Source organism: Microtus pennsylvanicus, chromosome 5, assembly GCF_037038515.1.
Source record: "Microtus pennsylvanicus isolate mMicPen1 chromosome 5, mMicPen1.hap1, whole genome shotgun sequence".
NCBI lineage: Eukaryota > Metazoa > Chordata > Mammalia > Rodentia > Cricetidae > Microtus > Microtus pennsylvanicus.
Genome location: NC_134583.1, coordinates 89195403 through 89218265, shown reverse-complemented (window position 1 = coordinate 89218265; position 22863 = coordinate 89195403). Strand labels below are relative to the sequence as shown.

Sequence of the window (22863 nt, the reverse complement as noted above, 5' to 3'; positions counted from 1 at the left end):
TCTTGCCTGAAGGGGCGGGGCCTGCCAGGGGTGGGGTTTTGACGCCGAAGTTTCTGAGACGACAGCGAGGTCCCGCCTCCCAGCGCTGATTGGCTGCTGTGCTGGGCCCAGGATGGGCAGGGGGCGCGTCCATTTAAATATTGCTGGAAAAGCGCTGTAGCTGTCTCACCTCAGTGTCCTGACAGAAGCTTAACCAGGCCATCAGGATGGGGCCGGATATGTTTCCTTGATCGTTTGTGAACCATCGCTTCCCGACAAAGCAGAGATCATGACTCCTCGTGAGGCCTCCCAGGCCCCACTGGAATTCGGGGGACCATTGGGTAAACGGGAAGATTGGGGGTGGAGGCTGAACCGATGCTACTTAACGAGAGCGGGGTAGGATACGAGCTAGAAAGCTTTTGGGAAATCTGGAGGCAGAAGGGCGGGGTGCGCAGGTGGCAGAATGTCTGCAGAAGAGGATGGGCCGGTGCTGGCAGCCGTATAGCAGGGCGTTGGTGGAATGGGAGACATTTGGAAGAAAAAGCAGGATGGTCTTTGGGAGGACTAATATGAAAATCAAGGTTGGAGTATGGCGTTAGGAACCTGCTAAGCAGGCAGGAGACCCAAAGCGCCTGTGGACTTGGGAGTGCTCTGGGGAGCGATCACGCGACACAGTGGCCCTCTCCTCAGGCGTCACGGCGATGCTGCTCCTGCTACCTGCCACCATGTTCCATCTGCTCCTGGCGGCCCGGTCGGGCCCTGCGCGGCTCCTGGGCCCACCTGCTTACCTGCCTGGGCTGGAGGAGCTGTGGAGCCCACGGGTTTTGCTGCTATTGTTCATCTGGCTCGGTCTGCAGGTGGCGCTCTACCTGCTCCCGGCGCGCAAGGTGTGCGCTCTAACACCGGGGAGGAGGGGACAGGGAGGGCTCTACCAGGGAGAAGCCTTCCCCAACCCTTATACAACCTTCCCTATACCCATAGGTGGCCGAAGGGCTGGAATTAAAGGACAAGAGTCGTCTGCGCTACCCTATTAATGGTGCCTGGGGCTTCCCCATCCCGTCCCTGAGACTGAGTGATACGGGTTGGGGTGGGTTCCGAGTCTAGCCGGAGGTGCTCTGATGACACGCTTCCCTGTGGGAATCTCGCGTTGCTACTCTGCTCCAGGGCACGTCTGTGTGCAGTGTGTGTTGTCTGTGGAATTATGGTGCTACTCTATTTCTGTGTGTGTGCGCGTGTGGTCTGTGGAAGGATGCAACTCCAGGGTTTACTCTGTGCTGTGGTAGCTGTGGACGTATGCAATCCCAGGACTCACTCTGCTGTGGTTCAGGCTTCCAGGCTCTGGTGCTAACAGCCGTGTTGGTGGGGCTGGGGGTGTCAGCCGGGCTGCCCCTGGGAGCACTCCCTGGAATGCTCCTGCCCATGGCTTTTGCGACCACTCTCACCAGCTTCATCTTCAGCCTCCTTCTCTATGCGAAGGCTTTGGCAGCTCCTGTCTCTGCCCTGGCCCCTGGAGGAAACTCAGGTGAGTAGGGTCCAGGTGAGGTAGGGGTGAGAGAGATGAGATTCAGACCAGCCCTTCACTCTCCGTTATTTCCCCCAGGAAATCACATTTATGATTTCTTTCTGGGACGGGAGCTGAACCCTCGCCTTGGTTCCTTTGACTTCAAGTATTTCTGTGAGCTGAGGCCTGGCCTCATCGGCTGGGTATGCTGGGCATGCTGGGTTTAATATGCTGGTCTTGGGCCAGAAGGGCAGGGTGGGCTAGCATTGTTGGGTGGACGGCAATCAACAATATGTTGTTCTGCCATGAAGTCACAGTTTTGCTTTAGTATTAAGACCAAGAGGGGTTTTAATACTAAATCTTAAAAAAAAAAAGCCACTTGGCTACCACACAAAGTCCCTAAACCACAAAACTAAATATATACAGCATGCCAGCGATGACAGATTCTGGGGGGAGGAGGCTGGGAGAGCATGTGGAGCTTTGAATGCCATGGTCAAATACAAACTGACTTCAAAGGCAATGACCAAGGGCTGCTTGAAGGCCAAGGCAGCTAGGTACCTCCAGGGGCTTGTCAGAGTTAACAACTTGTCACTGGTAGCCTTGACAGCACAGCAGCTGTTCTTGGGGTAAGATCATACATCCATGGCCGGTTGGTAGAGAGTCCCAAAGGGACTCAGGCAAGGCCCTGCTTTCACCTGGGAGATCTTACACAGAGGCAGGAGTGCCAAGTACCCTCTATGAATCTGAGTTTGAGTTTGGTCTGGTTTTGAAACAGTTCTCACTAGGATAGCCTAGGCTAGTCTCGAAATCAGGCTGTCCTCTGCTTCTCTCAGCTACTCATGAAACTAGGATTACACCAGGCCTGGTCCACCATGGATCTGGGGATTGACCTGCCCACATACCAGACTCTAAGGTTATTTTCTCACTGGAGAAACAGGATGGAATGAAGTTTTCTTCTAAAATTACTATGAGGACTAGGTGGTGGTGCACACCTTTAATTCCAGCACTCAGGAGGCAGAAGCAGGCAGATCTCTGTGACTTCCAGGCCAGCCTAGTGTACAGTTCCAGGCCAACCAAGGCTACTTATTGAGGCCCCCCTTTTTTTAAATTAGAGGTACCCTTAATGAGAGTACCACGCCAGTATAACCGAAGAAGTTACAGTTACAGTACCCAGTCCACTGAAGCTGCTAAAACAAGGGTGCAAAGGACAGGGTCACGACAAGCAAATCTTAGCTCTGTAAGCATTGTGCTGTTCTTTATTTTTTTTAAATATTTATTTATTTATTATGTATACAATATTCTGTCTGCGTGTATGCCTGCAGGCCAGAAGAGAGCACCAGACCTCATTACAGATGGTTGTGAGCCACCATGTGGTTGCTGGGAATTGAACTCAGGACCTTTGGAAGAGCAGGCAAAGCTCTTAACCTCTGAGCCATCTCTCCAGCCCCCTGTGCTGTTCTTTAAAAAGCAACTCAAGGCAGGCCTATCCCCATTTTCACACGGCAGTGGCAGAGTGAGCTTTAGCAAGGCTGTGTCCTCTGCCCAAGTGCAGTATAGGCAGAGCTTCTGCCTGGATCCCTGTGAGCCGACAGCTGAGAAGGGGAGAGGTTGACACTGTACTCTGATGCTCCCACCCAGAGACAATGGCCCTGTCCCCACCTCCCTCAGGTCATCATTAACCTGGCCCTGCTGATGCAGGAGGCAGAGCTGCGGGGGAGTCCTTCACTGGCCATGTGCCTGGTCAATGGTTTCCAGTTGCTGTATGTGGGGGACGCCCTCTGGTATGAGGTGAGGTGGATTGGGCAGGGGAGGCGAACGGGATCCTGAGCATGTCAACTGGACCAAGCCAGTGTGTCTGGGTCCTGTCCCTGCAGGAGTCTGTCCTTACCACCATGGACATAATACATGATGGATTTGGCTTCATGCTGGCCTTTGGAGACCTAGCCTGGGTACCCTTCACCTACAGCTTGCAGGCCCAGTTCCTGCTCTACCATCCACAGCCTCTGGGGTTGCCCATGGCCTTGCTCATCTGCTTCATTAAGGGTCAGTAGGAGGCCTTCGATCCCCTCCCTCTCATCCTTTATTCACTACTGTTAGGTAGGTCCAGGCGCTGATGTTCCTCTGAAGTGGGAGCCAGCTCCTGGGTATCATAACACAGCCTGGGATTTGGACAGGCTTGTGGTCAGGGCTAGGCAGAAGACTTAGACTTCCACCTCACTTCCTGATCTTACTTTCCCTCAGCTATTGGCTACTACATTTTCCGTGGTGCTAACTCCCAGAAGAACACATTCCGAAAGAATCCGTCTGACCCCAGTGTGGCTGGTGAGCTGGGTCTCCTGGGGATGACAGGTAAGATGAAGCGGCAGGGCTCTGTGGCTCCCTGCTTCATTAGCTGTCTTTCTCCAGGTCTGGAAACCATCCCTACTGCCACAGGGCGGCAGCTGCTGGTGTCTGGATGGTGGGGTATGGTTCGTCACCCCAACTACCTGGGAGACCTCATCATGGCTCTGGCCTGGTCCCTGCCCTGTGGTGAGTGGGTTTGGGACTGGATCAGGTGTGGTGACAGAGGCTGTCTGGTGTACCTAGCAGAGGGATGATCAGGGGCTGGAGATGAACCCTGCCACCCTGTGCGCCATTAGATGTGAAGGCCTGTACAACCTGGGTGCTGGGTCTGATCGTGCAGCCCCTCCCTACAGGGGTATCCCACCTGCTACCCTACTTCTACCTCCTCTACTTTACGGCGCTGCTGGTGCACCGCGAGGCCCGAGATGAGCAGCAGTGCCTCCGCAAGTACGGCCGGGCCTGGCAGGAGTACTGCAAGCGCGTGCCTTACCGAATCCTACCCTACGTCTACTGAAGCAGACCCACCTAGGCAGCAGGCCTGAACACACCTCAAGGGAAGGGCGTGCCCCCCATTCTGCTCCACAGGGGTGACTAGCCTCAGAAGAGGTTTGAAGCAAGGAACCACTGCTTCCACACAGAAATACTTTGACTTGTTGGATAAATGTTTTCAACTTTGTTGTGTTTTTCTTCTATCCTGGGGTCAGAGGTGGAAGACCAGCTGACTAGGGAAAGCTGAAAAGCGGTTTGTGGGTCCAGAGCCTGAGTGGGTGGAAGAACTGGCTTCTCTGAAGTGGACACTTCAGGGGGATGTAGCTCAGTTTCAGAGAGTGGCTTAGTATGCACGAAGCTTCTGGTCGTCAACACTGCAGAGTGACTAACACCTGTAATCCTAGCACAGTCAAGGTGGAGGCAAGCTCAGAAGTTCAAGATCACCCTCAGCTACACAGTAACTCCACGGGAGCCTAGGATAGGGCAGTCTTTGAAGAAAAGAAAGGTACTGCCGCAGGGCGATGGTGGCGCACGCCTTTAATCCCAGCACTCGGGAGGCAGAGGCAGGCGGATCTCTGTGAGTTCGAGACCAGCCTGGTCTACAGAGCTAGTTCCAGGACAGGCTCCAAAAAGCCACAGAGAAACCCTGTCTCGAAAAATCCAAAAAAAAAAAAAAAAAGAAAAAGAAAAAGAAAGGAGGTACTGCCAACATTTGGGCAGACCGGTGACATCTTTATTAATAACACAGACATCCATCTCAGCCAGGGAGCTCCTCAATTAGAGTCCTTGGAGCAGGTGGCACAGGGCCTCCCCAAAGCCGTTCCAGCTCCCCAGTAAGGGTTGCCATCTCCTCAGCTGTGACAGCATGCTCTCGGTGGGCCCTGGCACAGTCTAGAGCCAGTGGTGTGAGGGCAGCTTCATTTTCGTTGGTCCAGGCCAGCAGGAACTGGCACTTCTTCCGAGCCCGGTAAAGGCGATTTCGCTCCTCGCTACCCACAGCCTGTTTTCGGGCACGGCCCAGGGTCTGCGCCAGGTGCCCCAGCGCTCTCAGCGTGTAGCCTTTCTGGTTGACAGGACCCTCGCCCAGCAGAATGCGAGCAACCTCTTGCATAGCACCCCGCGTACCCAGAGGTCCAGGTGGGTGTTCGCCCGCTTCCAGCACGTGGGCCGCAGCCTGCAGAGCTTCCTCCGTAGAGTTAAAGACTTGCTGGGCGCCCAGGGCTCCAGAAACATCGAGGAGCGTGGCACAGAAATCAGAGAGCAGAGCGTCGTCGTCCCCTCCGTGATACAGGGCGAGAGTGTGAGCATAGGCGAACAGCACATTGGGCAGCAGGAAGCGCACGAGCGGCGAGGCCGGGCTGCGGCTCAGACTGGCTAGTGCTGGGATATGGGCGGGCACCGAGGGCGGCCCAGCGGCCGCGGGGTCTTCAGCAAGTGGCACCGCGGTGCCGGCATCATCCGCAGATTCGGGCACGGTGCTCGCAGGGGCGGGCTCCGGCTCCGAAAGATCCCTGCCCGGGGCACGGTCCAACTCCTCCAGAAAACGCGGGCCAACCCCGCGGCCCCACCACCAGGGCCGCCAAGGAGGCAAAAGGCGTCCAGCTTCGCCACGGCTCAGCAGTCGCTCGAACGCCGCCTTCTCAGCCGGCGCCAAGCCTTCCCAGAGTCCAGAAAGGCCGCTCGGCCGCGGGCCGGGCCTCAGGCCTAGTTCCTCGGGCTCATCCTCGGTCTCGCGTTGTTCGCGCAGCCGGCGCAGCGCGCCCGCCAGACGGCTGGGAGAGGCGCTCCGGCCGCGGAGCTCCCGCAGCACCTGGTCGCGGTAGAAGTTCTCGGCGCAGGAGCCATGCGTCCGGTAGCAGCGCAGCGAGCAGTAGGGAGCGTTGCAGCGCGGGCAGGTATAGCGCGCCGGCAGCGCTTCTCCGTCTGGGCAGAAGCCGCAGAGCCCTACGGGCTCCATGGCAACTGGCGCCGCGTGCCGGACACCACACAGCCGCCGCAGTCCCGCCACTTCCGGCGCTTCTTCGGTTATTTCCGCCTTTGTGCGTGGGGCGACGTAGTCGCCTTTCAGCACATTCCCGAGGCTTCTCGGTAACTTCCGGCTCCCGAGTAACCCTTTGGGCATGTGCAGAAGCCGGTCAAGCGCTTCCCAGCACGGTGGCTCGCAGTTATGTCGTTAAACGTTATGTCCAGCTTGTTTCCCGTGATTTTACCAAATTGTGCAAAAATAAAATATCTTTTAAACAAAACCAACCAGCCAACAACAAAAACTCAGGGTCGCCCGGCGGTGGTGGTGCACGTCTTTAATCCCAGTACTCTGGAGGCAGAGGCAGGCGGATCTTTGTGAGTTCGAGGCCAGCCTGGTCTACAAGAACTAGTTCCAGGACACTGAGGGCTGCTACACAGAAAAATCCTGTATCGAAACAAAACAAAACCAAAAAGCAACCCAGAGTTATAGCCGTGAATAGGGACACACGCTCTTTATCCCAGCATCAGGTCACTAGAGGCAGGCTGATTTCTTTGCGTTTGAGGACTACATAGTGAGTTCCGGGATAGTCAGAGCTACATAGTGAGAAAAAAAAAAACCCAAATAATAAAACTCCCCAAGAATTAAATCATAAGCCACTTGGTAACGGATCTGGAGAGAAGATACACACCACATCAACAAATTGAGGCCAGTCTGGGGCTACATGAGACCCTGTCTTAAAAACAATGGGCAACCCGTCCCCAAAGATGTGCTGAAATTTAATCCCCCCCCCTTTTTTTTTTGCTTTCCGGGACAGGGTGTCTCCGTGTTAACAGCCTTGGCTGTAGACCAGGGTGGCCTTGAATTTAGAGGCCTGTCTCTTTCTCCCAAATACTGGGATTAAAGGTGTGTGCGACCACCATCCGGCTTGTTTTTTTTTCCTTCCTGAGACAAAGTTTGTGTAGTCTCGGCTGTCACGGAACTAGACCGTGTTAGCACTTGGAGGCAAAGACAGGCAGATCTGTGAGTTCAAGGTCAGCCTGGTCTACAGAGCAAGTAGCAGAACAGGCCCCAAAGCTACAGAGAAACCATCTTAAAAACCACCACCAAAAACAAAATTTAAATGGAATGGGGAATCCCGCAAGGCAACCTTACTCCAAAGTGGGGTCTGGGTGAACTGGAAGCCCATTGCTCGGGTGGCTGCCAAGCCCCAGCTGTGACTAGGTGATAGGTAAGATCAGGATGTCAATCTAATCAGGAAACACCAATTTGCAAAGCTGAGGGTTCACAGGCTTCTTGTGCTTTGGATTTTATTGATACTACTGCTGGTCCTAAATTCAGTTAAAACCGACTCATCTTCTCCCAAAGCCCTTCCCTCCACAAAACAACAGGATCAAGATGCACTTCCCTAGCCAAAGAGGTCTATTTCTTCCTAAGGCCTTGCAAATGAAGAAAGCAGTAACATGTTTGGACAAAGGGACTTTATTAGACTGCCAGGATCACAATAGGACTTAGGAATTAGCATTGGGGCCCTTCTTCTTGCCAAAGGTGGGCACAACGTTGACAAAGCGACGGTTGTACTGCATCCGTCGCTTGGCCCGGCCTGTCTTCTTCTTCTTCTTCTCCTGCTTGGCTACCTGGGAAAGGGAAGGACTTGTAAGACTCTGGTTGACCTCTCCCATGCCTGGCACCCTTCCCACCAGCTCCTCTCCATCAAAGAATGCAAACAGACAAATCAAAGGCCTTGACTTTGCTGCAACAGGAAAAACAAAGTCCATACACCAACTCTGGCACGCACCTTGGGAGTTTGACCTCTCACTTTTCCAGCACGGGCCAGGGAACCATGAACTTTACCTGTGTAAGGAGAAACGCAGCAGGTAAGAAGCAACGCCCTGCCCAGAACAACTTGCTTACTTACTCTTAGGCTTCTAATGACAAATCTGGGGCCCCAACAAGAAATGAAACCAAGCTGCAGAGGCTGGAGATGGGGTCACAGAACAGCTAACCCAGGTTGGTTCCCATCTCAATGTCACTGTGGCCAGTTTACTTAGTGCTGAGGGTTTGATACTAAAGCAAGGACTCTGTATCCTTAGCTAACATCTACATACAAACAAAGACCAGAGCACTCTGAGAGCCTCATAATCCCGAGTTTGATTATTACTGTCTTTCCTTCTGACACGGTTTCTCTGTACAGCCTTGGCTGTCCTGCCTGTCTCTGCCTCCCAAGATTAAAGGCGTACACGCCTACCACACAACTGGATTCTGATTTTAGTGGGGACACTGAGAACCAGTATGATTAGAGACTGAAATACCTTTTAGAACCAAACCATAGAAGACACAAGTGTACTGCCACAGAAATGAGCTGTCCCATGCTTTAGTTACACGCATCCCATTAGTTCACAGGGAAAAAGCAGTTACCTCCCAGCATGCGGCCAGCTACTTCCAAAGTGGTCAGAGCTTCCACGCCACACTGGCCTAGGGTGGCCTCATCCTCCAGCGGCGAGCCAGCCAGAAGCAGGACTTGATCCTCCGGGGCAATGCCTTCCAGTGAGGTCACATGAGCCTACAGACAAAAACCGAACGATTCAAAGTAGACAAGTTTTAGCTGAGGACCTGGGGATAAAAGAGCAGTTAGGTCGAGTCAAAGGGCTTTATATACTTACTTTGATCTGGGCGACCGTTTCTTGGCCGGTCACCTCGAGGGTGTGTAGTTTCTGGGCGCGTACGAAGAGCTGCATGTTGGCGACTGAAAAAAGAAAGGTTTCTGAGAGAAGGGAATTGGCGTCCCGGAAGGCAGGCGGACGGGAAGCGGTGCGGGCAAGCGCGCCGTCTCACATGCGTTAGGCCGGGCTCGCCAGGGACCTGAACGCGATCGGAGACAAGGCCGCGGAACAGCCCTTGTCCTCTGACTTCCCCGCACCTCTGAGGCCGCAGACGGCCCGCTCCCGAGCGCAACAGGGACAGCTGCCCCCCCCCCCGAGTCTCACCTAACCCGCGGACGCCGAGGCTGCTGCCGCGAAGATGGAGTCAAGAAAGAGGAAGAAGCAGGAGCGCGCACGTCCTCACCGCCTGCTGCGTGGCACGTCACTGGTGCGCGACCGCGCTGTTGCTAGTATTGGTACCGCCCACCGCCGACCTAGCCGGCCCACTTACGCATTACACAGGCGTCTTGCTCTGTGGGCGGAGCGCGCGGGAGGGGGCGGGGCCGAGCCGGTTGCGCGCGCAGATGGCACGCACAGTGGGTCAATCAAAGATGGCAGCGACTGTGTTCCGACCCGCTCTGCGAGACTGGGGGTGCTGCCTCCGGTGGAGCTACGCGCTTCGGCAACTGGTGAGAGTTCGGAGCGGAGGGCAAAAGGCTGCGTGTGAGCCTGTTGCTCATGACAACTCTGATCTCCGCATGCCCTACGAGGCCTAGGTTTTCCTGTATACTCGGGTTGTCTCGAGGGTATGTGCAGTGAGGAGAGGGCCGGTGGCAGAGCCTGGGTAGTCCGGGTTTTGGAATAGGGCTGCTGCATACCTCGAGTTGGTTAGGACCGAGAGCAGCTGCCCGTCCCGGCTCGGTGCCCGATCGGCTCAAGCACCTTATTCGGAGTTAGAGAGTTCCAACACCAACAGAACAAATTGCTGAAGAATACTATATTGATTGATCTTATGATTAATTAGCTTTTCTAAATATGCTGTTTGCTATCTGAGTCCTCTAGAAATCTTGGGATCAGACGTTTGAGCTATTTCTCCAGTCCCTCCCGATACCTTGCACTCTGGAAAAATGTCTGGTGCTTTCCCAGCGCAGGTCTTTTACATACGTTGTTCCTTTTGCCTGTTTCTTTACCTTCTAAAGACCTTCCGTGTTGTGTGAACTAATGGAAAGATGGTTTGTTTTGCTTTAGAGCCAAACCCAGGGGCATCCTGATAACCCCAGCTTTGTGGAGTCTGTGGATGAATACCAGTTTGTGGAGCGTCTGTTCCCCCCCACCAAAATCCCAGAGCCACCAAAGCATAAACATTATCCCACTCCCAGTGGCTGGCAGCCTCCCAGAGGTAAGCTGAGTGATGGGAGGAGTTTGAAGGCTGTAGACCAGGAAGGTCCTTTGCCCCAGCTGAGTCTTTGGACTTCACAGTGGATTTAGGAGTGCTGTTCAGATGTAGGTGGATTAGTATTGTCTCATCCTCAGGGAAGGGCCCAAGAGTAGAAGAACTCTATTTTACTGGGGTGAAGTCTTCCCTTGTAATGAGAAAGCATAGAGAAAGAAGACCTGTGTGTTTGGATTTCTCTTCTTCCAGACCAACTGACCATGTACAATAGAGAATGCAGTTTAGCAAAAGGTAGTCTGTTTGAATTCGGCTTTGCCCTTCATTGTTGGTTTGACTTTAATAGTCATTTAGCTTCTTCTAACCTCAAATTCAACAAAATGAGTGTAATCTGCTCAGCATATAAAACCTTTTCTACAAACTCCAGTGTGTGATTATGCTTATAAAATCCCACTGCCACTTCAAGGTGTAGGCCGGCTGGAGGTGGCGCACGTCTTTAGTCTTTAATCCCAGCACTCGCGAGTCAGAGACATACCAATCTCTGTGAGTTCGAGGCCAGCCCGATCTAGAGAAACCCTGTCTCAAAAAACCAAAACAACAAAAACCCTAGCAAACCAAACCAAAAGAACCCCTTTAATTCCCATCTCTCTGTTACATAATTATTAACCTCATTGGGTTAATAGAAGAGAGTAGTCCTCTAGAGGGAGTTTCCCCTAGGATCAGGGAATAAATACTTTTTTTGTTGTTTTTCTTTTTTCGAGACAGGATTTCTCTGTTGTAGCCTTGGCTGACCTGGAACTCGCTCTGTAGACCAGGCGGGTCTCGATCTCACAGAGATTCATCTGTCTCTGCCTCCTGAGTGCTGGGATTAAAGGTGTGGGCCCCAAACTCAAAGATCCACCACCTTCCCTCTGCTGGGATTAAAGAAATGTGCTACCATATCTGATTTTTTTACCCCCTGAGATAGGGTTTCCCTGTGTAACAGCCTTGGCCGTCCTATAACTCCATTTGTTGACCAGGCTGGCCTTAACTACAGAGATTTACCTACTTCTGCCTCCCGAATGATGGAATTAAAGGCGTGCACCACTTTACCTGGCTTCTGATTTTTCTTTTTGAGACAGTGTCTAATGTGGCCCAGACTAACCTTGAACTACCTGTATATTCTAGGCATGAACAGTCATGCCCAGCGCTTCACTTTTTGAGATTTAAATGGTAGCAGACCTGGGTGGGATTTTAAAGCACTAAGGGGAATATTCCATCCTGGCTATAAACTGAAGGACAGAGGAGATGCCCTGAAGTCAGAAGTAGTTTTCTCCAATAGGACTTAACAACCCTCCGTAGTCAGGTACAGCAGACCTTGTCTGTCTCAAAGCAGACACCACCACCACCACCCCCACCCCCACCCCCCGCCGCCATAACCCTTTGTAGTTTTTGTGAGGGGAAGGGCCTTGGCTTAAGCCTAGGATAAGCTGGCTTCCTATACCGTACTCCTTTACAGATCCCCCTCCCAACTTGCCCTACTTTGTTCGACGATCCCGGATGCATAACATCCCTGTCTACAAGGACATTACACATGGCAACCGACAGATGACCGTGATCCGGAAGGTGGAGGGGAACATCTGGGTAAGTGACTTGGGTCTGTCCTGATCCTTCCAGGCTGGAGGGAAGGAGCCCTGGAATTGGAAACTGTTAACTGGAGTTCTTTCCCCAGGCTCTACAGAAGGACGTGGAAGAGTTTCTGAGCCCACAGCTGGGAAGAACACCCATCACCCAGGTTAATGAGGTGACAGGGACTCTTCGAATCAAGGGCTACTTTGATGAGCAGCTTAAAGCCTGGCTTCTTGAGAAAGGCTTCTGAGATATGCTGATAGCCCCATGGCAGTTCCTCCACAGACTGGCATTCATGGAAGTGGATTTGGAGTCTCTGGAATGGGATTCAAAAGTACCTAAAGAGCTTTGAGATCAGTCCTTGCTTCATAAAGAAGAAAAAGACCTTGGTGTTTACATGTCCACTTGGGGAGAGCTATTCAATGTGGGAGTCCATAAGACACAGTCAAGCTAGCGAGAGACATCAACTGCTGTCTCTTTAAACACTGTGGTGCACTTCTTAAGTGAGCCACTCTGGAGACAGCCACCCAACCCTGTTCTGGGGACATGCATCCTTCATTTTCTGGAGCTTTTGCTGTAAGCCAGACTAGTCTTGGTAGCAAATGTGGAAAACACACAGACAACACAGGACAATGACATGGACTGCAACGGACAAGACAGACAAAAGAATATCTTAGGTTCTGAGTGTGTATAATAGGGTTGGGGACATCACCCTGCTGTCCTGGAATCAGCTTTATAGAAGTTTGAAGACAAGAAAATGAAGTCTTTTCATCCTGCTGTCTCATCTAATATCAGCCATTTGTCCAACTTCACCATTTAATTGGTTAAGCAGCATTCAGATCCTGGCTGCCCTGCTTGAGACTTCAGACCTAAGGTTCTCCATGTGGAAGACGGATGTCTAGTTCCTCAGTGACTTTGGCATCCTCATTCTAGGAGACCACAGATCAGTCATGAGTCTACAGGCTGGGCACGGAAAAGGAGCCTCGCCCTAAGTTACAAGCCCCACCAGTCATTAATGCAAGTTTTTATTTGGCTGTATATACAATTTAAGCTATTAAAATTTGTACAATATTTACAAATTAAATAATCATCTGAAACTGTCTCCAGAAACTCCTGTAACACATAACCAAAAGGAAGAAAGACAGAAGCAGCTAGGCCTTGGCTCCATGGTCCCTGCATGGCCCAGAGCCTGTTCTAAACAGGAAAGTTCAGGTACCAAGCCTCACACCTGCTCTTCCTTCCTGGGGTCAAGCATTCAAATCAAAAAGACAAAAGTAAGCCCAAATCCACTAGGTACAGAAATAGTTCCAATCCTGAACTCGAGTCCCACGGGTTGGAGGTGGCCTGCCTTGGATTGTGGGGAGCAGTGGTTAAGGAGCAGCACACACCCTCAGCCAGGCCCACCAGGCAGTGGCTGCTGGGTGAGATGGGGGGGGGAAAGAGCCTGGGGAGGGGCAGGACAGGGTCCCTCAGTGCTGCCCGCTTGTCCCCCACCCCCAGGCACTCCTTTCCCTGAGTTGTGTGGTTGCCAGTAAGACATGGAAATGCCACAGGGCTTAGGGGGCACAGCCACCACCACAAAGGGGCTTCTGAGATTGGGGTAGAGGAAGGAGACCGGTGTCCATCTAGGCAGGAGGGCAGGGCAGGTTCTGGTCTGTCTTCAGCCCCTCGGATGTACACACTTGAGAACAAGTAATACTGTTCGGCACGGCAGCATGGTCCCACACTCACAAGCAGAGCTTGGAGGGGCTTCACCTTCTTCCCGAAAGCAGAGAGGAGCTTCCCACTGGTTGAGCCTCTACTTCCAAGCCCCCAGCAGAACACAGCACAAGTGATAGAGGAAGGTTAGAGCTGACCAACATCTCCACCTGGCTGCCAGGGCCATCAGGACGGATCAACTATGAACCCAGCCACTTTTACTTGGCCTCAGAGATCCTGCCACTTCTTTCTCAGCTGGGGGTTACTCCCCGGTACAGACAGAGGGAGCTGGCACTTGGTGGCAGGATGTGTTCCAGAGAGGGCCACTCGAGAGCAGGGCCAGGTCTGGGCAGTGTCAGTGGGCAACAGGGGACTCCAGCTTTTGCAGGCGACGCCGGCGGAGTTCTGCAGCGTCAGGCTCTCCGTCCTCAGGAAGCTCCTCTGCAGCGCCCACCAACTCAGGAGCTGGACAGATAGGTCACAAGTGGAACCCAGAGAGTCCTTTATCCTCACCCCTCAAGGTTAACCACACCTACCCGGAGGCTTCTCAGCTTCAGGGGCTGGTGAGGAGGCTCCAGGGGATAGGGCCTCAGAGCTGGGGACGCTGGTGGAGGGGGCAGCAGATACCACTGCAGAGGCAGCCTCTTCAGTGGGGTTGACTGAAGTAGCTGGCCTGGGGGGCCTGGCAAGAGAAGGGACAAAAGAGGCCTTGACCTTGGCATCCTGGGTTAGACAGATCTTCCCACCACCAAACACCACCACCACCATGAGCCTTGCAGGACAAGCTCTAAGGCAAGCTGTCTTTGAATTCTTGTGAAAAGCGGACCTAAATGAACACATGTGGGTTCGAGTCTCAGGTGACTTAGCCCCATGGATTGTAAATCACTTGCCGGCAGAGACAGCTGACCTGTGTCATGTTCTCCTCCGTCTCCACCTAGGGAGCTGGGCACCTTAGAGGGTGTTTAGTGGGTAAGTCGGAGTGCTCAAGCCTTGGACTACAGCTACCTACCAGCCCTTTGCACATGTCACCTATGACTGGGAATTTGGTTTCTCTTCCACCCCTATTCCAACATAAAGCAAGCAAGCAGTGAGATTAGCACTTGAACATGGAAGAGGCTGGCCTGAAGTGACTTTCCACTATCTGCTTCCTGAGGTGATGAGCTGTAGCAGCTAATGTCAGGAATAACCGGAGTTTAGAAAAACGGGACTAAATTCCAAAGTCAGCTCACTAATAAACATCGGCTCTATACAGCTGTGCATGCAAGTCTTTGAAGGAAAGCGCTAGGCATGACCAAGAGCTCCCAGACGCGCCTGTAGATAGGTGGCCCAAGGCAGCAGAATGTATCGCACGGTACAGGGAAGACAAATGTCACAAACTACAGGACCTTTTTTGAGCTCTACTAGAATCTGGCATGCATACCCCAAGGAGGCCAGCACAGTGAGGTACTGGTTGATTTGCAGCATGGCAGCATCCAGTAGCGTGTGTATGTTGCGCAGACTCTGCAGCCGGGCCTCCAGGTGCTGCCGTTCATGGCCCTCCAGCGCCCGCAGCTCCTCTGGGGTCAGGCCGGCAAAGCCCGCAGGGGGCACAGGCATTGGGGGGAAGGCTGGCAGGAGGCAGAGGTTAGTTAGTCTGAGCTACCTGGGCCTGACCTCATTACCCTGAACATCCCAGAGAGTAGCCAACTTACCAAAAGGTGGGGGCAGGGGCATACCCATCCAAGGAGGAGGGAAGGGGAAGCCAGGGGCAGGGGCAGCCTCTGGGCTAGGGGCAGAACCAGATGCTGGGGCAGAGGTACTGGTACCAGCAGCTGTGGTGGTGGCTGTTCCACTGGGCCGAGAAACAGCTGACAAAGCACAAAACAAAAATCAGTCTCCAGGTCTCCAGATGTGGCTCTGCCACTCCCAGCTGCCTTAGCATGCAAAAGGCTCACCTGCACTGGTGGACGGAGGAGCTGCAGCCTCTCCTGAGCTTGGGGGAGGTGGGACTGGTGGAAAGGGACCCATTGGGGGCCACAGTGGGAACATGCCTGGAGGGAAAGGAGGCAGGAGGCCCTGGGGGACTGCGGAGAAAACGGCAGTGAGAAGAGGAGTGAGCGGGAGTTCCTACTCCCAAGCATGATGTGCGGCTAGGAGCTGACTTCCACGCCTACAGGCCCCCAGCTTACCACTGGCCATTTATCTATTTCTCATCTTCTCACCCCTTCCTGCCCAGAATGAGCTTCTGGAGGGCAGACATTTGGGATTCCCCAGCTTTGTCAATACCCAGCCCAAGGCAAGTACCTGAAGGCAGGGAAGGTCATCTGAGGGCAAATGAACTACTTACAGTTGGGAGGCTGTGGCAGCAGTGGTGGAGGATGAGGAGCAGGGGGTGCTCCTTGGTCAGCAGGCTCAGGGGGTGGCGGGGACTGGGCTGGCAAAGATGCCCGCAGAACATCCATACGGCAGGTCGGGCAGGTCTGCTGCCGCTGGAACCAGGAGCGCAGGCAGCTGGGAGCAAGATCAGGCAGTGATGAGCAGGTCCCCATGAGCCTGTGCATATGCAGTCCCCCAGACCCTGTCCCACCTTGTATGGAAGATGTGGTTGCAGGGCAGTCTCTTAGCGCCTGTCACCATTTCCTCTCGGCAGATGATGCAGACGTTGTCCATTGCCTGCAGCTCCTCGGGGGTGGCATCTGGGTACCTGGATAACATGTCAGAGCACATGTCAGGACCAGAACCTGGAGCAAAGTGATCAGGGTGAGTTTGGGAGAGTCGTCAGGATGAGCCCACTTACAGTGTGTTCATGTTGCGGATGGCTCGGCGAGACATGATGGCGTCTGTCACAGCTTTCTTGAACTGCCTGAAGAGACAAGTCCGTGAGTGCAGGCAGGCAGGTGGGGAGAGCAGTCTGGGACAGGGAAGGGACAGGGACGGGACAGGCTGGACCCACCTCATAGCCAGGTACATGGGCCGAATGGCGAAGAGTGGGAAGGTGTGCACCTTGATCATGATGGTCATGAAGGCCATGTACAGCAGGACTTTGATGAAGCCTGGGGAGGAAAGGGAGAGCACGGCTGGCCACAGAGCTGCAGGCACGCAGGATGCTGGCGTGGATCAGGAGAGGCCCCAGCCCCTGTCACCTGTGAACAGCTCCGTGTAGAGCATGTATACAGCCTTATTGTCCCAGGGGTTCTCGCTCTGGAGGTCCACGGAGTGCAGCACATACTTGATGAAGATGGTGAGCACCATGGTCATCAGAATGGCATACTGGAGGGAGGACACGAGGCGCATGTAAGCTCCAGCATCCCCTTGCTCTAGCCATGTACAGCAGGTACCAGTGGTGCCAACACAGGCTTTGGACACAGGTGGGGTCCTCCCAGCCTATGACTAAAGCAACTGGCTCAACCTCTGTTTGCTCATTTGTAAAACAAAGCATCAACTGTCACCTACAACACAGTTCTGTTGATTAGGAAACAGAACTCATGCATACAGTTCAAGGCCTGGCACGTGGTAAGTCCCCAGCAAATGTGAGCTGGGACGCATCTCCTGGGGGATTTACCCAGCAATTTTCTCCTATCTACCCATAGCCAGCTGTGGCACCAGCCTCCGGGAAGGCTTGATAAGGTGCCCAGATCAGCCTTTTTTTGTGCCCTTCTGCAATCATTTAGGAGTGTATGAGGGCAGGAGGAAAAAGATGGCTGCTCCCTGGTGGCCATTATGGGGGTGGAGACACCACAGGTGCTCAGGAAGCCCTTGAAGGGCTGATCACAGTACATGCGGTCCCACCTCAACTTTGCCCCCTCCCAACCTCTCAAACAAGTTTTACCTCAAAGCCAAACACCAGCTGCACAGAAGCCCCCCGGGTGAGGATGCTATGGTAAGCGTGGCTGACGAAGAGGAAGTCCAGGATACCCAGGAGGAACAGAAGAGCTGTGGAGACCCCCAAATGGAGGGAAGTGAGGTTAGCACTTCCTGCTCTAGGAGAGCCCCACCCTCACATCCACCATGGCCACAGGCCCAGCCGTCTACTGAGATGTGTACACCCAAGTGGAATCAGCCCTCTGGGAGCTACTTTTGCCCAGGCAGGGTGTTGGGGCAACCCAGGCCCAGGGGAGAAGGCAGAGAGATGAGGGCCCAGGCAGTTTAGAAGCCCTGGAGTGGAACTGGGTAGAGATTATGCAAATTAACTTCTTAAATTATCTTTCCTGTCCAGCTGTCCCAAAGGGCGACAGGGTTCTGGGGTGCTGGCTCACAGGTTTGGCCTTCTCAGTGGCACCATGCCCCTCCAGCAGCCCCTTCCTCTTCATGAGTCTCACTTACAGACAATGCGGCAGTGGAAAAGCCAGGAGATGTTGGGGCTGCGCTCCATCTGCAGCAGAGCAGAGAGGGACACCGTCAAGATGCTTGGGGTCACCCTATGCCCCCGTCCACCAGCATGGCCCTCAGCCACTCCCAACTCACAAAGTCCACACGGTCCTCAGCCAACCAATGGAAACACTTGAGGAAGAGGAGGAGAGTAAAGAGTGCCACGAAACGAGGACTGAAGTCATCCCGAAAAACAGTGAAGGCCAAACAGGTTTCGGTGACAGCGTACCAGGACCGCTCCAGAAGGTGCTATGGGTTGAGATGGGACGATATGGAACCCAGTCATTCTTTGCCTGGCTCTGGACCCTGTCCTTTGGGGCCACCAACATATTACCTCCATCTCGGCTGCCCTCAGCTGCCCAAAGAACACCTTGCCCATCACTTTGCCCAAGAGGAAGACAAGGACAAAGGCCTGGATGTACAGGACCTAGGAGTGGGGGAAAGCCATAGTTCGAGGTTGTTTTCTGCTTTCTTCAGCCTGGGGCTCATCATTCTGACATGCTCTCAAGTCTCGTCATAGATTATTCCAAGTTAGGCAGCCAATGGCTATGTCTCCCCTACTATGACATATAGCCCTGTCTCTGACCCACACAGACATTGCCTTCCCACCCTGGGCAATCCTCCCTCACTGAGCCCAGAACTCACTGCCATGCTGGGGCTGGACTTGGTCAAATACACCACAGTGGGGTAGAACTGGTGTTTGAGGTAGTAGGCATGAGCCACCACTGCCCCAGTCAGTGCCAGGCTGGCCGCCATCATCACTGCGGTGCGGAACATTGCCCTGGCCCAGAGACCTGCACAAGGAAAATTATATTTGTCATGTCCATGCTGTGCAAACCTAGCACAGTCCCTGGCCGAGTGTCAGAAGTAGGGGTAAACTCTCATTTCGGCCTGACAGCCATTAGATTCAGAACAGGATATACTCCCGATTTCACAAGCAAGAAACAGGGACTCAAGGGTTAAAGGCTCGCACTGATGCAAGGCCTGGAACTTGGGTCAGTCTCATTTCAAATCTAGGGCTCTTTCCACGCTGCCTGCCAAGCCGCCTCCTCTAGGGAGTCAAAGAGGCAAAGCAGCAATGTTGGGAGGAGGGGGGCTCCTGCAGACGACCCTCTGTGGGAGCTGGGATGATAGATAGGCTTTAGAGGCGGGAACGCTGGGCCTGGCTGGGAGAAGGCAAGACGCAGAAGGCGCAGCCTGGGAGGCGGAACCGTCCGTGACAGCTGTGTCAGGGTGGTCAGCGTAGACGCGCGCCCTGCGGGGTACGTCAGTCTGGAACCCTGGCACCCCCCTCCCAGCCCCCCGAGCAGTGTCCACTCCGAGCACCGGAGAAACGGCCGACCAGCAGGGTGCAGCGGCGGGACCGAGAACCACCCGGTCGCCTCGAAGCCGCGCACCTGTGAGCGCTAGGAGTTGCAAACGACTCAGGCGGAGCCCGGCCTCTGGAACAGTGGCCGCGCCGCCGCCTGAGGTCTACAGCCATCTGACAGGCCGAAAACTAGCGGCGGAACGCTGGGGGACGGGCTGATCTCAGTGACCCCAAAGGGCAAGGTCCTGGTCCCCGACCCCCCACCCCAACCACAGCCTGGACCAGACTTCGGCCCACTCACCAGGAGCCCAGCGCCGCGAGCCCGCTCAATCACCGCGACTGCGGCAGCCGCTCCGGTTAACAACACTCCCCACCCCCTGCGAACCGGAACTTCGAGGGTAAGACACCTCACTTCCGGCGGCGCGGGGCGCGGCGGAGTGGACTGTACCAAGTGAGCTTTGCACGTAGCGATCTCGCCGGTGCTTCCGGGCCCGCGCGCACGCAGCCGGGACGAGCAAGAGATGGGGCGCGTGGTCGCGACCAAAAGCCCTGCAGGAAAGGGCTGTCCCCGCCCCCGACACTCTTGTTAGTCACCGTAGTAGGATCACCCTAAAGCCCGGCAAGACTCCAGCTGTCAAAGTGTCTGGAAGCTGGGGTATTCTGCGGGCCGAGCCATTTGGAGGGGGGAGGAGAGCGAGCAAGAACCAGGCTTTACGTCAGGCATAAAAGAAATAAAATGTGTCAGCGCCTCACTCCAGGGACAGGTACGACACGGTGAGCAGTAAAGTGCTTCCTGGGAAAACTGGATGCAGAAAACAGACGTGTCTTCCTAGGTCACCTCCCCAGTGCAGTTTGGGTAGGCGTTGGGTCCCGTGGCTACCGCTGATAGGTTTTGATAAAGTAACGCGGACCAATGAGAAAAAGAATGAAAAAATTCTGGCCTATAGAAAGAGAACAGCAGGTGAGTGGTTGCTAGGGTCCGTAGACTGGGTTGCTCTGGGCTCGGTCCCACCGCAGCCAGCGGCCGACGACGGAGAAAGCGCAGACCATAGGTAGAGGGTCCCTATCCTGCCTGGGGGAACGCTTACCGCGCCCACAAAGGGAGCCGCGCTCGGGTGTGTCCGGACTGACAAGAATCAGAGCTCCAGTTCTTCCGAGGCTTGGATGGAGAGTTCTGTGCGGAGAAGTTGACTTCAGCATCCCAAGCGCTCAATCAGCACGCGTGTTCCTTCCTGGATAGTAGCCACGACCCTCGGTTCTGAGCAGTCCGCTGTTTCAGTCGCAACTTAGGGCTCAGGCAATCACTGTAGTCGCGAACAGAATGGAGACCTAAAGTGTCTACCTTGTGTCCTGAATTATTAACCCATAAAGTCGCTCGTCACCCAAGTTTATCATCTGTGTGTGTGTGTGTGTGTGTGTGTGTGTGTTTGTACACCTCCCGTTTTTAAGGCGGACTCACTGCAGACTCAGAGGCTTAACAAAGCCAATCCTAGGAGTCTTTAGGGTCTGTCTGCCCCTATGTCCCTGTGCTCTTGGTCTCTGCCAGCTTCGCCACCACCCGCTGGTCTTATCGCAGTGTCCTCAACCTTCCTGATGCTATGACCCTTTAATACAGCTCCTCATGTAGTGGTAAACCCAACCATAAAATTATTTCGATACTACTTCATAGCTATAATTTTGCTGTTATGAATCGTAATGTAAATATATGATATGTGACGCTCCATAAGGGTCTCCAGCAACAGGTTGAGAGCCTCTTGCTTACCAATTTAATTTGTAACTAGTCCTAAGTTAGCTCACCCCCCCATACGCCTATCTGTGGCCTTCTATTGGCTCCCTCCAATCCTACAGACTCAGCCCCCCCCATTCTTTTAAATTTTTTGTTTTGTTTGTTTTTGTTTTTCAAGACAGGGTTCCTCTGTGAAGCCCTGGCTGTCCTGGAACTTTTTAGACCAGGCTGGTCTCAAATTCACAGAGAGATCCGTCTGCTTCTGCCTCCTGAGTGCTGGGATTAAAGTCGTGCACCACCACCACCCAGCAACTCCCCTATTCTTTTTTTTTTCAACTCCCCTATTCTTGAAAATCTCCTAAGTTTTTGTGACGACCCCCATATATATATATATATGTGTGTGTGTGTGTGTGTGTGTGTGTGTGTGTATGTATATATATATATATATGTATATATATCTTCCTCTGCCCATCTTTTTATTTAAATGCTGTATCCATGTTGGCCTCTTTTCCAGTGCTCCTATGGATTCAACTTTTTGGGCTCCAATACGGTGAGGTCTCCCATGTTTGGCCTCCAGCTCAGGTCTCTTCAACTTTTGAAATAATTCAGTGAGCAGAGCATCATGGCCAACTCTTATAATCCCAGAAATTGGGGCTAAGGCAGGAAGATCACTAAGTTTGAGGCCAGCCTGGAACTATAGAGTGAGAGCCTATCTCAGAAATAAGTGAGGGCCATCGAGATGGCTGGAGGGTTAAAGCACTTGCTACGCAGACTTGGAGAAGAGACCTGGTCAGTTGTCCTCATCAACTTAGACCATGGAACCCAATATGGACAAGTTCAGCAGAACCGCCATATACGAGCCACCCATGTTTCAGCATTGCCAAGGCATAAATTTCAATATTTCAGTCTAATGACTGGAGCCCAATCCCCAGGACCCATACAATAAAAGAATGGACTCCCTACGTTGTTCTCTGACCTCTACAGCCTTTTAAACTAGCTGCTAATAGTTTGTCCGCTAGGGGGCGCGCTACCCATGTGTATGAGCAAACACATACATACACGTACCTGTAATTCTAGAACAGTGCCAGGAAAGCCATCCAGCCTGTAATTCCAGCTCCCCTTAGAAGCAGAAGCAGGACAGTCAAATGTTCAACGCCTGCCTGAGCAACCTAACGTTAGTGAATTACCTAAACACTGGGAGGTAAGAAATGCTACCGTTACCTAGCATTTGGGAGGAAGAGGCAGGCAATCCCTTGAGTTCAAGGCTAGCCTTGAGTGAGTAGTTCCAGGACAGTCAGGGCTACACAGAGAAACCCTGTTTTGTTTTGTTTTTTTTATCCCAAGTGCTGGGATTAAAGGTGTGCGCCACCACCGCCCGGCTATTTTTTTGTGGGGGAAAGTATATATATTTTTATATTTATTTATTTATTATGTATACAATATTCTGTCTACATGTGTGTCTGCAGGCCAGAAGAGGGCACCAGACCTCATTACAGATGGTTGTGAGCCACCATGTGGTTGCTGGGAATTGAACTCAGGACCTTTGGAAGAGCAGGCAATGCTCTTAACCGCTGAGCCATCTCTCCAGCCCCAAGTATATATTTTTTAAAGGTAAAAATGTACTGGGTGGTGGAAGCAGAGGCAGGGGGATCTCTGTGAGTTTAAGGCCAGTCTGGTCTACAGAGTTAGTTCCAGGACACTCAGGGCTACATAGAGAAACCCTGTCTGGAAAAAACAAAACCAAAACAAAATTAAAAAAATAAGAATGTCAGGTAATCACTAAAACAACAATCCAAAATATTCACTGAAAAACAGCTTCAAACTCCACAAAAGCAAAATGTGACTGAAATCTCAGGTAAAACATACCA

The 22863-nt window shown here is 53.2% G+C and overlaps 5 protein-coding genes across 7 annotated transcripts; 2 read left to right on the top strand and 3 right to left on the bottom strand.

Moving 5' to 3' along the window:
- Window positions 1-98: 98 nt before the first annotated feature.
- Tm7sf2 (transmembrane 7 superfamily member 2) lies at window positions 99-4498 on the top strand. The gene is made up of 10 exons (XM_075973222.1): window positions 99-320; window positions 670-866; window positions 961-1015; window positions 1307-1501; window positions 1580-1683; window positions 3149-3268; window positions 3355-3523; window positions 3722-3802; window positions 3887-4009; window positions 4177-4498. The coding sequence occupies exons 1-10, from the start codon at window positions 269-271 to the stop codon at window positions 4335-4337; spliced, it is 1257 nt and encodes a 418-aa protein (XP_075829337.1). The 5' UTR covers window positions 99-268; the 3' UTR covers window positions 4338-4498.
- A 525-nt stretch (window positions 4499-5023) lies between these two features.
- Znhit2 (zinc finger HIT-type containing 2) lies at window positions 5024-6348 on the bottom strand. Its single transcript, XM_075973221.1, has one exon. The coding sequence runs from the start codon at window positions 6267-6269 to the stop codon at window positions 5070-5072; it is 1200 nt and encodes a 399-aa protein (XP_075829336.1). The 5' UTR covers window positions 6270-6348; the 3' UTR covers window positions 5024-5069.
- Window positions 6349-7739: 1391 nt separating this feature from the next.
- Fau (FAU ubiquitin like and ribosomal protein S30 fusion) lies at window positions 7740-9394 on the bottom strand. 2 transcript variants are annotated; one of them, XM_075973217.1, is made up of 5 exons: window positions 9263-9394; window positions 8939-9021; window positions 8694-8838; window positions 8074-8129; window positions 7740-7912 (listed from the first exon to the last, which is right to left on the bottom strand). In XM_075973217.1, exons 2-5 carry the CDS (start codon window positions 9011-9013, stop codon window positions 7787-7789), a joined length of 402 nt encoding a protein of 133 aa, XP_075829332.1. In that variant the 5' UTR covers window positions 9014-9021; window positions 9263-9394; the 3' UTR covers window positions 7740-7786. The 2 variants fall into 2 exon arrangements, with proteins under 2 accessions (XP_075829332.1, XP_075829333.1); XM_075973218.1 differs by having other exon boundaries at window positions 9196-9324.
- A 71-nt stretch (window positions 9395-9465) lies between these two features.
- Mrpl49 (mitochondrial ribosomal protein L49) lies at window positions 9466-13017 on the top strand. The gene is made up of 4 exons (XM_075973216.1): window positions 9466-9606; window positions 10166-10316; window positions 11806-11930; window positions 12019-13017. Exons 1-4 carry the CDS (start codon window positions 9502-9504, stop codon window positions 12163-12165), a joined length of 528 nt encoding a protein of 175 aa, XP_075829331.1. The 5' UTR covers window positions 9466-9501; the 3' UTR covers window positions 12166-13017.
- Window positions 12920-20672, bottom strand: Syvn1 (synoviolin 1). Of its 2 annotated transcripts, none has more exons than XM_075973215.1 (16): window positions 19571-20672; window positions 18606-18754; window positions 18295-18387; window positions 18057-18209; window positions 17916-17964; window positions 17422-17525; window positions 16736-16862; window positions 16546-16645; window positions 16390-16455; window positions 16180-16296; window positions 15940-16103; window positions 15548-15676; window positions 15305-15460; window positions 15034-15220; window positions 14150-14295; window positions 12920-14078 (listed from the first exon to the last, which is right to left on the bottom strand). In XM_075973215.1, the coding sequence occupies exons 2-16, from the start codon at window positions 18735-18737 to the stop codon at window positions 13969-13971; spliced, it is 1833 nt and encodes a 610-aa protein (XP_075829330.1). In that variant the 5' UTR covers window positions 18738-18754; window positions 19571-20672; the 3' UTR covers window positions 12920-13968. The 2 variants fall into 2 exon arrangements, with proteins under 2 accessions (XP_075829330.1, XP_075829329.1); XM_075973214.1 differs by having other exon boundaries at window positions 20358-20461.
- Window positions 20673-22863: the final 2191 nt, after the last annotated feature.